General features: G+C 40.1%; 2 protein-coding genes and 1 non-coding gene across 3 annotated transcripts; all 3 read right to left on the bottom strand.

Annotated features, from left to right (window-relative positions):
- Positions 1-2,136: 2,136 nt before the first annotated feature.
- LOC106059079 (histamine H2 receptor-like) lies at positions 2,137-3,165 on the bottom strand. The gene has a single exon (XM_013216612.2). The coding sequence runs from the start codon at positions 3,163-3,165 to the stop codon at positions 2,137-2,139; it is 1,029 nt and encodes a 342-aa protein (XP_013072066.2).
- Positions 3,166-3,877: 712 nt separating this feature from the next.
- Positions 3,878-4,860, bottom strand: LOC106059078 (probable G-protein coupled receptor No9). The gene is made up of 2 exons (XM_013216611.2): positions 4,219-4,860; positions 3,878-3,985 (listed from the first exon to the last, which is right to left on the bottom strand). The coding sequence occupies exons 1-2, from the start codon at positions 4,858-4,860 to the stop codon at positions 3,878-3,880; spliced, it is 750 nt and encodes a 249-aa protein (XP_013072065.2).
- A 7,567-nt stretch (positions 4,861-12,427) lies between these two features.
- On the bottom strand, positions 12,428-12,499 carry Trnah-gug (transfer RNA histidin (anticodon GUG)). The gene has a single exon. It is a non-coding gene; the product is annotated as a tRNA-His (tRNA).
- Positions 12,500-15,883: the final 3,384 nt, after the last annotated feature.

The raw sequence follows: 15,883 nt of genomic DNA, 5'->3' as shown, positions 1-15,883 counted from the left end.
AGCTAGCTACAGTACATTGTTTGACTCACTAGCTAGCTACAGTACATTGTGTTTGACTCACTAGCTAGCTACAGTACATTGTGTTTGACTCACTAGCTAGCTACAGTACATTGTGTTTGACTCACTAGCTAGCTACAGTACATTGTGTTTGACTCACTAGCTAGCTACAGTACATTGTTTGACTCACTAGCTAGCTACAGTACATTGTGTTTGACTCACTAGCTAGCTACAGTACATTGTGTTTGACTCACTAGCTAGCTACAGTACATGGTTTGACTCACTAGCTAGCTACAGTACATTGTGTTTGACTCACTAGCTAGCTACAGTACATTGTTTGACTCACTAGCTAGCTACAGTACATTGTGTTTGACTCACTAGCTAGCTACAGTACATGGTTTGACTCACTAGCTAGCTACAGTACATTGTGTTTGACTCACTAGCTAGCTACAGTACATTGTTTGACTCACTAGCTAGCTACAGTACATTGTGTTTGACTCACTAGCTAGCTACAGTACATTGTGTTTGACTCACTAGCTAGCTACAGTACATTGTGTTTGACTCACTAGCTAGCTACAGTACATTGTGTTTGACTCACTAGCTAGCTACAGTACATGGTTTGACTCACTAGCTAGCTACAGTACATTGTGTTTGACTCACTAGCTAGCTACAGTACATTGTTTTTGACTCACTAGCTAGCTACAGTACATTGTGTTTGACTCACTAGCTAGCTACAGTACATTGTGTTTGACTCACTAGCTAGCTACAGTACATTGTGTTTGACTCACTAGCTAGCTACAGTACATGGTTTGACTCACTAGCTAGCTACAGTACATGGTTTGACTCACTAGCTAGCTACAGTACATTGTGTTTGACTCACTAGCTAGCTACAGTACATTGTTTTTGACTCACTAGCTAGCTACAGTACATTGTTTGACTCACTAGCTAGCTACAGTACATTGTGTTTGACTCACTAGCTAGCTACAGTACATTGTGTTTGACTCACTAGCTAGCTACAGTACATTGTTTGACTCACTAGCTAGCTACAGTACATTATTTGACTCACTAGCTATCTACAGTACATTGTGTTTGACTCACTAGCTAGCTACAGTACATTGTGTTTGACTCACTAGCTAGCTACAGTACATTGTTTGACTCACTAGCTAGCTACAGTACATTGTTTGACTCACTAGCTAGCTACAGTACATTGTGTTTGACTCACTAGCTAGCTACAGTACATTGTTTGACTCACTAGCTAGCTACAGTACATTATTTGACTCACTAGCTATCTACAGTACATTGTGTTTGACTCACTAGCTAGCTACAGTACATTGTGTTTGACTCACTAGCTAGCTACAGTACATTGTTTGACTCACTAGCTAGCTACAGTACATTGTTTGACTCACTAGCTAGCTACAGTACATTGTGTTTGACTCACTAGCTAGCTACAGTACATTGTGTTTGACTCACTAGCTAGCTACAGTACATTGTGTTTGACTCACTAGCTAGCTACAGTACATTGTTTGACTCACTAGCTAGCTACAGTACATTGTGTTTGACTCACTAGCTAGCTACAGTACATTGTGTTTGACTCGTTTCACTTTTCCGTAATCTCTTTTTTATTTGGTAAGTGCACTATAAAACTACATTAGGAATAATCAAGTTTATTAATGCACTGGAAATACGTCTTAGGAACATACATTAAATAGAATGGATCTATTATGTTATCTTATTAGTTACAGACTTTCCTTAAAAAAAGAAATTTATATTCTAATGAGAAGTTCTTTTACTCTTACCAACTAGTGCATACAAGAAACATTGGAACAAAAGTTTGTTTCGAAAAAGTTCATTCTCTCTGTTTCATAGCATGAGACCGGTAAAAAAGTGAAATTTTTAGAAAATCAAGTACTACTTCGTGTAAAGTATCTATATGTTATGGACAAATCCCGTCTAAAAATGTTTTATCCGTAGTGAGACTTTGTAGCTGTTGGAAGTGTCTTCGTTCTTGTCTTCATTGTAGTACATACAAATAGTATTTCATGCTAAGATTTGTAATTGTTTTTTTTTTTTAATGTAGTCGTTTTGCTCATCTGCAATACATTATGAGTTACCTCCCTTTGCAGTGCATCCCGGTTTAGCTTATCGGGTAGAGTTGACATCTCGGGTAGAGTTGACATCTCGGGTAGAGTTGTTTGGCAGAAATCGTTTCAAGTTCAGAAGTTTGATCAAAGCTCCACGAAACTCTTTGTTCTGAAATGCGAATATAATAAAATTCATGCCAGAGTTGGCCATAGCCAGCATGACTAAGAAGCGGTAGAGGGTGACAGGAATGGGCACAAAACAATCCAGACCCATCGCCACTACCACTGGAGTCAGACACAAGAAGAATACACCGAAGAGAGTAAGGAAAAAATAGAAGCCTCTGTGATTTCCTACAGTGGCCGAGCTAACCTGGCTGTGTGGCCCCGTGTGTGTTTCCACGGCAGCAGCGGTGACGCGAACTGCGTTTCGCTGTTTGAGGGCAGTGAGAAAGATGAGAGAGTACATGACAAAGATGACCAGCGACACGCTGAAGTACATGGTCCAGATGCCGGTGAACAGGTGCCACGTTGGCAGAAGTTTTGTTATTTCACAAGTTTCTGCCTTGCTTCCATCTTTATGAATGACATGCGGCATGAAGAGAAGAAGAACGCCAATGGCCCAGGAAGAGGCTATGAGTGCGGACACCAGCCGAGAGCTCATGACTTGCTCGTAGTAGTACGGCCGCACGATGTAAATGTACCTGTCCACGGAGATGACCAGCATGTGCATCAAGGACACAGTGGTCATGCCCGTGCTCAGACCGTTCATCAGCAGGCACATGTGGACGTTGCGATTGAAGAGTCCAACTCGCGTGGGCGGGAGGAAGTACAGGGACATCGGAAGCAGCTCCAGGCCAACCATGAAATCCGCCACGGCCAGACTGACCACGTAGGCCACGGTGAAGGTACGCAATGCTGGAGTGCGCCATACGACGAGGATGGTCAGGACGTTAAGTGAACAGATGAAGGAGGCCAATGCGATACACAGAGTGGCTATTAAAACATCCACGCTAGTGACTTGAGTCGTCTCCTGGTTGGGTGACGTCTTATTCTCTGTCGTATCACTATTTACGGAGGTAACATTCATTCTGCGTTAGTATGTAAGAACTTTGACGTCACATTCATTACCTGCTCTTCTTTTGGAATTCGTTTTTTTTTTCTCAAGCGGAACTAAGAAAACGTGTACTAATCTAAAATCCTTTCTTCGAACGAAATAGTTGGTAATACATAACACATAAAATGCCATCTATCTTTCTAACTAAACATATTGTAATAATTGTAAAGAACATGTTTGCAAGACACATCTGTTTTACTAATAAAATAATAACCAAGTACTTTTTACAAAGTTTCTGCTCGGAAGCCTAGATGCAGTTGCTGTTTATTAGGAAGAACACAATGTCTACATGTCTTGTGTACTGGTGAAATTTCTAATCAATATCGCCATTGGTCGGTTCATTTAATTCTAAATTTCCTACATGTAAATGATTCTGTATTATTCACTACAATTGAACGGAGCGACACTTTATTCAATAATTAAGTACGGTCGAACTAGCATTTCAAGGTTTGGAAATCACTGACCTGGAAATATGATAGGAAATCACTTTTTCACTATCAATGCCATCTAAGTTTTAGTCCTAGACCTCTCTTTCTCTCTCTGTCTCTCTCTGTCTCTCTTTATATATATATTAGTGCATGTGTCATGCGTGTTCTTCTTCCTACTTTTTCTCTACTTAGAATTGAACTTATTTATTAACACACACTCATACGTGTGTTAGTGAAAGATTATTGAAGGTAAAAGGTTATTCATGTTTGATCAACATACACTTCCAATGGTTGCTTTTCTTGGATACAAACAATGTCCCGAACCTAAACTCTTGCACAATGTCCAGAGCTGATGACGAAACTGTCTGTTTTGTAATATCAAAACCAAAAAATTCATTCCAGAATTGAATAGAGCCAGGACGATGAGATATCTGTACAACCAAGGCGGACTACGAGTGACGTAGTCTAGCCCCGAGCACAGTACTACAGGAGTTATACACACGAAGAAAGCTCCAAACATTGTTAGGAATAATTTAAAACTTTTATACGTAGATCTTGAATGTTGTTTACCGGTGTCCCGTACGCGAGAAGACGCTACTTTCCAAGCGTGGATACGCCTCTGGTGCTTGTAAGCAGTTCGAAGGACGATAATGAACATGGTCAAAATAATGCAAGCAGACGTGAAGTAACCTGTCCAGGTAAAGTAGAATAAGTACCACCTGGGGAGAAGCTGGGTGGCATCACAATAGCTGGCACTCGGGCTATTGCGGAAGACAAAATATGGAGGAATCATGTAGCACAGGCCGACGACCCAGGCCACTGCAATGCAGCAAAGGACGCTGCGGAAGCTGACGAGCCTCTGGTAGAGGTAAGGCTTGACGATGTACAGGTACCTGTCTACGGAGATGACGGTCAAGTGGGCCAGTGAGTTGGCGATCATGCCCACGTTGAAGCTGTTGATAAAGACGCACAAATAAATGTGACGATAGTAAAGGCGGACCCGAGAGGATGGAAGAATAAACAAGGAAAGCGGAACCAGGAAGAGTCCCACAAGGAGGTCCACTGAAGCCAGGCTGACCACATATAAATTGGCAAGCGTCCGGAGAGTTGTCGTACGCCAGATAACAACAATGGTCAAACTGTTAGCTGTACATACGACCAATGACAAGATCAGAGTGATAGCAAATAAAACCTCTCCGAGTAGATCATCAGGAAGAATTTCCGTCTGATTAGCCGTCATTGCAATTTTCAGTTTTATTGTACGAATAGTCCTTGACCTTCAAAGTTCAATTTTTTGTTGTTGTTTTTTTCCGAGTGAGTTCGGTATTGAAGCAGTGTGGAGACAATGTCAATGGTGTGAAGACAATGTCACAGTGTGGATACAATGTCACCGGTGTGAAGACAATGTCACAGTGTGGAGACAATGTCACCGGTGTGAAGACAATGTCACAGTGTGGATACAATGTCACCGGTGTGAAGACAATGTCACAGTATGGATACAATGTCACCGGTGTGGAGACAATGTCACAGTGTGGATACAATGTCACAGTGTGGATACAATGTCACCGGTGTAAAGACAATGTCACAGTGTGGATACAATGTCACAGTGTGGATAGAATGTCACCGGTGTGAAGACAATGTCACAGTGTGGATACAATGTCACAGTGTGGATACAATGTCACAGTGTGGATACAACGTCACAGTGTGGATACAATGTCACCGGTGTGAAGACAATGTCACAGTGTGGATACAATGTCACAGTGTGGAGACAATGTCACCGGTGTGAAGACAATGTCACAGTGTGGATACAATGTCACCGGTGTGAAGACAATGTCACAGTGTGGATACAATGTCACCGATGTGGAGACAATGTCACCGGTGTGGAGAAAATGTCACAGTGTGAAGACAATGTCACCGGTGTAGATCCAATGTCACCGGTGTGAAGACAATGTCACAGTGTGAAGACAATGTCACCAGTGTGAAAAAAATGTCACCGGTGTGGAGACAATGTCACCGGTGTGGAGACAATGTCACCGGCGTGGAGACAATGTCATTGGTGTGAAGAAAATGTCACCGGTGTGAAGACAATGTCACAGTGTGGATACAATGTCACCGGTGTGAAGACAATGTCACAGTGTGAAGAAAATGTCACCGCTGTGAAGACAATGTCACATTGTGGATACAATGTCACCGGTGTGAAGACACTGTCACAGTGTGAATACAATGTCACCGGTGTGAAGACAATGTCACTAGTGTGGAGACAATGTCACCGGTGTGAAGACAATGTCACCGGTGTGAAGACAATGTCACCGGTGTTAAGACAATTTCACAGTGTGGATACAATGTCACCGGTGTGAAGACAATGTCACAGTGTGGAGACAATGTCACAGTGTGGATACAATGTCACAGTGTGGATAGAATGTCACCGGTGTGAAGACAATGTCACAGTGTGGATACAATGTCACAGTGTGGATACAATGTCACAGTGTGAAGACAATGTCACCGGTGTGAAGACAATGTCACAGTGTGAAGACAATGTCACTGGTGTGAAGACAATGTCACAGTGTGAAGACAATGTCACAGTGTGAAGACAATGTCACCGGTGTGAAGACAATGTCACAGTGTGAAGACAATGTCACCGGTGTGGAGACAATGTCACCGGTGTGAAAACAATGTCACAGTATGAAGACAATGTCACAGATTGAAGACAATGTCACCGGTGTGAAGACAATGTCACAGTGTGAAGACAATGTCACAGTGTGAAGACAATGTCACAGTGTGAAGACAATGTCACAGTGTGAAGACAATGTCACAATGTGAAGACAATGTCACAGTGTGAAGACAATGTCACAGTGTGAAGACAATGTCACAGTGTGAAGACAATGTCACCGGTGTAAAGACAATGTCACCAGTGTAAAGACAATGTCACAGTGTGGAGACAATGTCACTAGTGTAAAGACAATGTCACCAGTGTGAAGACAATGTCACCAGTGTGAAGACAATGTCACAGTGTGAAGACAATGTCACAGTGTGAAGACAATGTCACCAGTAAACAAAAACTTATTCACCATGTCCAATTCTAAGAAAAATATCTCAGATATTAGAATCTCTGAAAATTTTCTTTTTCATCCAAGATTTAGATATCTACAAGTCTCCATCTTTTTGTGGTCAATTCATTTTTCTTTTAATTTTGAGATTTAAAACCTTGGATTGCACCAGTAATGCTGTCAGCTTGAGTGAAATAATGTAGATCTAGATCTTCACTGACTACGTCTGGATATCATGTAATAGAGATGTAGATCTTCACTGACTATGTCTGGACATCATGTAATAGAGATGTAGATCTTCACTGACTATGTCTGGATATCATGTAATAGAGATGTAGATCTTCACTGACTTCGTCTGGATATCATGTAATAGAGATGTAGATCTTCACTGACTATGTCTGGACATCATGTAATAGAGATGTAGATCTTCACTGACTTCGTCTGGATATCATGTAATAAAGATGTAGATCTTCACTGACTATGTCTGGATATCATGTAATAGAGATGTAGATCTTCACTGACTATGTCTGGATATCATGTAATAGAGATGTAGATCTTCACTGATTATGTCTGGACATCATGTAATAGAGGTGTAGATCTTCACTGATTATGTCTGGATATCATGTAATAGATATGTAGATCTTCACTGATTATGTCTGGACATCATGTAATAGAGATGTAGATCTTCACTGACTATATCTGGATATCATGTAATAGAGATGTAGATCTTCACTGACTATGTCTGGACATCATATAATAGAGATGTAGATCTTCGCTGACTATGTCTGGATATCATGTAATAGAGATGTAGATCTTCACTGACTTCGTCTGGATATCATGTAATAGAGATGTAGATCTTCACTGACTATGTCTGGACATCATGTAATAGAGATGTAGATCTTCACTGACTTCGTCTGGATATCATGTAATAGAGATGTAGATCTTCACTGACTATGTCTGGACATCATGTAATAGAGATGTAGATCTTCACTGACTACGTCTGGACATCATGTAATAGAGATGTACATCTTCACTGACTATGTCTGGATATCATGTAATAGAGATGTATATCTTCACTGACTATGTCTGGACATCATGTAATAGAGATGTAGACCTCCACACGTCTGAATATTCTCTAATAGAGTGAATGTGAAGTTGTTTCTCTTTGTTCTTTTCTTTAACAGAGATAATACTTAAAAAGCTCCACAGATCGACCTAACTTGATCAATGCATTGAATTCAAAGACACTCTGGTAGTTCTTGGTTCATGGCGATACCAGAATCAGATTAGAACAGTGATGCCCAAACTACGGCCCGCGGACCATATCCGGCCCGCGACGTGGTTCCATCCGGCCCGCCGCAATGTTGGCACTAAGTGTAGAAATCTACCTTCCAAACAAAAAAAAAAGTTCAAAAAATGTATCTTTGCTTACGTTTGGGCCCTCACTTTTTCTCTGATGGATTGGTATCATGATCTTTAACATTTGTGTGTTTTTGAACATGATAATAAGCCAACATATTTATTTTATAAAGAAAGTGTGGCTGTTTGATAAAACAACAACATAAAAACGGCATTATAAAATTAATATGGTGGCATTCTAGGTTTGAGCCGCGAAAAAAATTTTTAAACTATGTTTAGATATTGGAGAATCCATGGAAATTTATTAAAAAGAGACCACAAAATGAGCCGGTGTTGCTCACATTTAAGTAGAGCAGGGGTTCCCAACCTGTGGGTCGCGACCCCCTTGGGGGTCGATTGACCATTTGCCAGGGGTCCCCTAAGACCATCAAACTATGGATTGTTATTATCTATTCTTCTATTGCTGTATGTGTGTGTGTGTGTGTGGGGGGGTCGCGGCAGAGTGGGGGATTGTAAAAAGGGGTCGCCGAACTTAAAAGGTTGAGAACCGCTGAAGTAGAGAGATAATTGTATTATCTATCGCGTAAAAAAAATATAATTGTCAAATAACCTATTAATTAAGTATTAAATCCATAGGTTTCTACCGAAATAGTTTCAGATCAATTTCATTTCATTTTATAACTTTTCGTTCATGTGGCCCGCGAGACGAGTGTAGAAAATTATAAAGGCCCGCGGGCCGAATTAGGTTGGGCATCACTGGATTAGAAAACTGGTAACACTATTGAATGTAAATGAAGCTAATTATTTCTTTCAACACAAGGGAGACAAACATCATCGATAAACACAAGAACTGATTGGAAATCCACTAAATGATGAGTTATCTGCCTTACTAATATTTCGAGTTTTGTTGTTTTTGTTCCAAACCTAGTATCATAAATGTTTGTACACGTTATTTCTCCAACACCTTATCTCGGATCAAGCTGAAAATTTTCACAACTATTTCTTGTACCTAACAAAAAAAGAATTAGCAAATTAATTATTGATAATGTATTATTTTGTTTGGTATTGAACAAGTCAGAGTACCCTTCTCCTAGATGAACTGCCTTACTAGGCTGACGAGCTCCACCGACTGTGGTAACATAAGAGGACTATATGAGGGCATGAGAAAAGCCTTTGGACCTCACACCAGCAAGTGTGCTCCGCTCAAGTCAAAAGATGGCTCAATCATCAGCGATCGTGCGCTGAAAATGGAACGATGGGTTGAACACTATGCAGAACTCTACCAGATTGAAAACGCCATCTCACCAAATGCTGTTTCCAACTTCCCATCACTTCCAGTTTTGACGGAATTAGACGAAACGCCCTCAGTAAAGGAGCTGAGCATTGCCATTGACATGCTTGCACATGGGAAAACACCCGGAGGAGATGGCATTCCTGCTGAAGTAATTCAGGCTGGAAAACATGCCCTAATCAAACCACTCCATGAACTGCTAAGCTTGTGCTGGGAACAAGGAATGGTCCCCCAGGAATTGAAAGACTCCAACATTGTTACAATTTATAAAAATAAAGGCGACCGCTCTGATTGTAACAATTACAGAGGCATCTCACTGCTTAGCATAGTCGGAAAGGCTTTTGCTAGAGTATTACTAAAGCGATTACAGATCCTGGCAGATCGTGTTTATCCAGAGTCGCAGTGTGGCTTTAGGGCAGGTAGATCTACAACAGATATGATTTTCTCTCTGCGGCAGCTACAGGAGAAGAGCAGAGAACAAAAGCAGCCCCTCTTCATAGCTTTTATTGATTTGACCAAGGCCTTTGACCTTGTTAGCAGAAGCGGTCTGTTTGCTGTACTAGAGAGAATCGGCTGCCCAAATAAGTTAAGAAAACTAGTGTCAGCTTTTCACGAAAATATGCAGGGCACCGTTCAGTTTGAAAGTTCTTCCTCCAGGCCATTCTCCATTAAGAGCGGTGTAAAACAAGGATGTGTACTGGCCCCTACACTATTTGGCATCTTCTTCTCAGTCGTACTATCCAGTGCTTTTAAATCCCTGGAAGACGGAATATACATCCATAGCAGATCCGATGGAAGGCTCTTTAACCTGGCACGTCTTAAAGCCAAAACGAAAAGACGTCGTATCTTGATAAGGGAACTGCTGTTTGCCGATGACGCGGCACTCGTATCTCACTCACAAGGAGGTCTACAGAAGCTAGTGAACGCCTTAGCAGCTGCTTGTCAAGAGTTTAGCCTTACTATAAGTCTCTCCAAGACCGAAATCCTGGCACAAGACGTCGCAGAAATACATATAATACAAATTGGGAACCACACCCTTTCAGTGGTGCAGGAATTTACCTACTTGGGTTCAACAATTGTCAGTAACCTAGACTTAGACATCGAGCTGACAAAAAGGATAGGAAAAGCTACCACAGCATTGGCAAAACTCTCCAAGCGCGTCTGGGAAAATGGTAAATTGACCACAGCGACCAAAATCCTAGTCTACAACGCCTGTGTTGTGAGCACTCTCCTTTATGGCAGTGAAAGCTGGTCAACATACATGTACCAAGAGCACAGATTGAATAGTTTCCACTTGCGCTGCCTGAGACGCATAATGGGCATCTCTTGGAGGGACCATGTCTCCAATCAGGAAGTTTTGAGATTGGCCAATATGAACAGCATGTATGCTCTCCTGACACAAAGAAGATTACGCTGGCTCGGACATGTCACCCGCATGCCAGATGGTAGAATCCCGAAAGATATCTTATATGCTGAGCTTGTGGAAGGAGTCAGACCCAAGGGCCGCCCAAGACTAACATATAGAGATGTCTGCAAGCGAGACATGAGAGCCTCAGGCATCAGTGAAAGTATGTGGGAAAACATAGCCAAAGACCGGAGTGCATGGAGACAGACTGTGCGTGCTGGGACAACCCTTGCTGAGAACAAAAGAATTGAAGCGGCTTTAATCAAGAGGGAATAAAAGAAAGCTGCCCTGTCTGCTAGCCCTAAATCAGAGGCATACACATGTACGAATTGTGGCAAAGTCTGCCGTTCTAGAATTGGCTTGATTAGCCACACCAGATTCTGCCCCGTCTCAAGATTAAGAGAAAACCAGTGACTCACTTGGGCGCATCCATTGCCTTTCGAGACAAAAGGAGCCATATATTGAACAAGGGAATAAACTTGTACTTGACAGATGTAGAAGCGTAATTTGAATTGGTCCCCCTTTATGCTTAGTGCAGTAGGTCGTGGCTTAAAGAATTGAAACTATCAACATATAATAATAAAACATTATATTTTCATAACCTTTTAGCTGGCAGAGTGGTTAAGTGTATCGGTTTGAGAAGGTTTGGGCCCTTGAACAAAATCGAATCGTACAAAGTTTTGTTTTTAATTTAAAAAATGCATTTAAAGAGCTATCACGGTAGCCTTCTTTAAATCATTGTAATCATAAAATCAGCACATTTTGATTTTTTACAAGTTTCCCATAATAGGCTAAGGCTTTATAAAAACAGGCACAAAATTTGACATGAAGTTGTTGAGAAGAAAAAAACATTACCTCGAAATTGTAGAGACTAAAAAACATTTTAATTTTAAATGTTAATCCATCACTTGCCCCTGATAAGCTTCAGGGGGAGGGGTGGTTTGAGGTTAAAACACCCTCTTCAATATTAAGAATAAACCATACCCCCCTTCATCCTGATAGTTTTGACGATAAAATTCCCCTTTTCGATAAAGAAAACTACAATTGCCAAAGTACATGAGCGTAGCCAAGAGGGTTTGGAGGTTAACCATCCTGTCAGGAATTTAATTATGTATTATTAGATATTTTAAATGTCTAGGTAGCTGAGTATAATTTATAATATATCAGTTACTAGGTTCAGTCTAACAGACACACCATGCGCACACATTCATACATAGAGTAATAAACCATATGTGTGCGTGTGCGCGCGCGCGTTTGTGTGTAAAGACCCCTCCCCCCCCCAAAAAAAAAAATTCTTGATACTCCCATCATGGCCTATGATTGATATAGTATAGGTAATGTATAATTTAGTTAATAGTCAGAATGAAAAATTAATCAATCAAATTTAAGCACAAAATCTATTTAGGAAAAAAAAACAAAAAAAAAAAACAAGACAAATGTCTTGAATGTTTTGGATGTTTTTTTGTCAGAAATTACAAATATTCTGTTCTAGTTGAAACCAGACAGGCTAGCCATTGAGTTGTTTTTTAAATAAGATTTTACAGCAAATAGAGCTGATATAATTTTCGGACAGGAAAAAAAACAACAATTAACATCTAATAATAAAGATTCAATTACAATTAAAATGAAATTCTAATAATTATAAAAAAAAAAATAATTAAATAAAAATTATGTGAGCTTGGCAGTGCGAGACCACACAGCAACATGCCGTGACCAGGATTCGAACCTGGGTTGTCGCGGCCACAACGCGAAGTACTAACCACTATACGATCACGGCCAGCGCGCTCACATTGAAGGTATTGAAAGTAATCACAACAATTTTGTCTGTTCCTAACTCCCCTTGAAAACTACATTGCCTTGAACCAGAACCATAGGTCTGAACCAGAAACTAGTTCTCACTATCACAAATGTTCGTTTATAAAGCCTTATCCTAGTATACAAAACTTGTCAACAATCAAAATATACTGATTTTATGATTACAATGATTTAAAGACTTGATTTTGTCTGCTTCATACAGCAAATGGTCAATAACACAATAGCTTTCAAAACTAGGTCACGGAGGTCACTATCAACTCCCCACCGCCCACTGTATGTATCATTTAGATCTAGTTGAAGGATGCAGAAACTCGGACCTGGACATGTTTGCTTGGACAGAAGTTCATAATCTAATTCGGCGAGTTCGCTTTGAGGAAACGAGACAAAACATCAGAGAATTGTAAGAATGAAATAGTCGCTCATTCGAGTCTATATTTATAGGCATAGTATCAAACAGCCCACCGTATGTATTATTTAGTTCTAGTTAAGGTGATAACAAGTCATATTATTATACCGTACTATTAAGTCAATCCATAGTTGTCCGAAGGGAGATAACAAAATACATTTTATTTATACCAATATATGCAATTAATTCCCTTGATTTAATACTTGTAGATTGTAGAGAGATGGGTTAATTTTAATTAAATTCTATTTAACAAAGGCTAAAAATATAAACTTTTAACTTCAAAAGAAAACAAAAAAAAATGTTACAAATCTATTATAATCTTTAAAAGAGAATATATTAACATTCTACGCGCTTCCTTTTGATTAGCTGATATAGGCCCACACTACAGTACGCCTATTCGAAAATTATGTGAAGTCATTGGTATTTCCAAGCTGATTCAGGCATACAGTGGTGAAATTTTAAATAATATAAACTTGAAACTGCCAAAAGTTTATTTATAATAAACAATTTGAGAGAACCCCCCCCTCCCAAATCCTTTATAATCGTATCGTAATTAATCATTAAAGTCCAACCCATACATGGGCGTAGCCAGGGGGGGGTTCTTGGGGTTCAAACCCCCCCCCCCCCGAAATGAAATCCCCCCCCCCCGCAGGGGGGAGAACGGAATTAAGTGACTGATTTTTGCTTTCATTTTGTTTATTTTAGGTGAGATTTTAATACTAAATCATCACTTACCACAGCACAGCCAAGGCAGTTTTGAGTTAAAACCCTCTACCAGGGGGTTTTGAGTTTAAATCCCCCTACCAGGGGGTTTTGAGATTTAAAAAACACCTATCAGGGGGTTTTGAGATACAAATCCCTCTACCAGGGGGCTTTGAGTTTAAAACCCCCTACAGGGGGGTTTGAATTTTAAACCCCCTACCAGAGTAATTTTGCAGTTAAATCCCCCTCTTGTATAAAACAAAACAAAAAAAAATGCAAACAACAATCCCCAAATTCCAACAGCACAGTTGAGGAAGATTTTGATTTTAAAACCCCCTCCAAAATTTACGATAAACCCCATCTTCAATATAAAAAAAAGCAAATTACACACTAAAAATTCTATGAGCGTAGCAAAAGGGGTTTTGAGTTTAAACCCCCATCCCCTCCAGTTAGGGTTTGAAGCTAAAAAGTACCTCTTCAATATAAAAAAAAAGCAAATTACACACTATAAAATCTATGAGCGTCGCCAAAGGGGTTTTGAGTTTAAATCCCCCTTCTCCAGATGGCTTTTTCTTTAAAGTTTAAAACCCCTCCAGATGGTTTTGAGTTTAAAATTCCCCTACAGTGCGTTTAGAGTTGAAAACCTCTCTCTTCAATATTATTTTAAAGCAAACTTCAGTCACCAAATTCTATGATCGTAGCTAAATGGGGTTTTGAATTAAAAACAAAACAATAAAACTCCAGAGATTTCTTAGTTTAAAACCCCTCAACAGATGATTTGACGAAAAAACTTTCCTTTTCGATATAAAATCTAAAGCGAATACAGGCATGTAATTCCAAGAGCGTAGTCAAGAAAGGTTACAAATTTCTACCAGTGGCTTGGGCTCCATTAATAAAGTGTGAATAGTCTTCTGCCGAAATTGAAAATCATTAAATATGTCTCAACAAAGATGGCTAAGACAGATTTTAGGAGTCAGTCATAGAGATCGGGTCTAAATCAAAGAAATCATATGCCGAACTGTGAGTCGAATCCTTAGTAAGGTTGTGACAGAGCGTCGCATGAGGTTCTCACACAAAATGAATTACGCAAAATAAGAGTTGCGGAAACAGCTTGCCGGAAAATGCGCCGAACGGCGCGAGAGGGTCTAAGTCAGTAAGAATAGCACATTAGGTTTTTGAAATAAAACTTTTTAATAGCAAGATAATGCACTGTAGATACCTCAGAATATGCATTTTGTTGGCTTTCAATACCAGAATTAGTGCTCGGCGGCGGGGCTTCGCCCCGCGCTGGGGGAGCGCTGCGAACTCCCCCAGACCTCTTGCTTGCAAGGGCGGGGAGTCTACAATAGACAATAAACGTCTTCCGAAAGGGTCAGAATGTAATAAAGATTAATTATGTACACAAACACATATATATATATATATATATAATTTTTTTCCGCGGGGGGGGGGGAAGTCAGGGGGGAATCTCCCCCCCCCCCAAAACCCTCCCCGAAAAAAAATCCTGGCTACGCCCATGAACCCATATCTACCCTAATAGGTAACACCACCAAAGCTGAAAATCATTTGTTTCAAAAGTCGCAAGGCCGGAAGTCTTGTCCACTCCGAGGCACTCGCATGAATATTTCTTTTTTTTTTGTTTTTGTTTTTGACTAGGCTACTCGTTAACTTAGAGAAAACCACGATTTTCAAAATGTTGACTTAGGGACATATATATTTTGAATTCAAATGAGTAATTATAGAATAAATCTTTTTAAAAACATCTATTTCATTATGGCTTTTAGAGGTACTAAAATATTTTTCTAACAATGGAATTAAGATGCTACAGATAGATCCTAGGTATTACATTTAAAGGCCACATCGCAAACGAAGAGATTAGAGACAAGGTTACTGCAGTGATTGGACTCCACGATGACCTGATAACTAGTGTAAAAAAAAACGTAAACTAAACCTCAATGGCCATATTACAAGGTCTTCGGGGCTCGCAAAGACCTTGCTTCAGGGAACAGTACCAGGAAAAAGAAGAAGAGGCAGAGAAAGCGATGGGAAGACAACATCAAAGAAAGGACGGCCCTAACATGGAAAGAGGTTCTATCCAAGTCAAAAGACAGAGAGGAATTGAGAAAGACGGTCGACAAATCTTGTATGGTGCCCCAACGACCAAGAGCTATGTGAAGGTTATAATATTTGATTGCGCGTTTTATAATCCTAAAGTCAGATAAGAGATATTTTATACAA

Source organism: Biomphalaria glabrata, chromosome 8 (genome assembly GCF_947242115.1).
Source record: "Biomphalaria glabrata chromosome 8, xgBioGlab47.1, whole genome shotgun sequence".
Classification (NCBI taxonomy): domain Eukaryota; kingdom Metazoa; phylum Mollusca; class Gastropoda; family Planorbidae; genus Biomphalaria; species Biomphalaria glabrata.
Note: the sequence above shows the minus strand (reverse complement) of the source record. Positions and strands in the feature narration are given on the sequence as shown.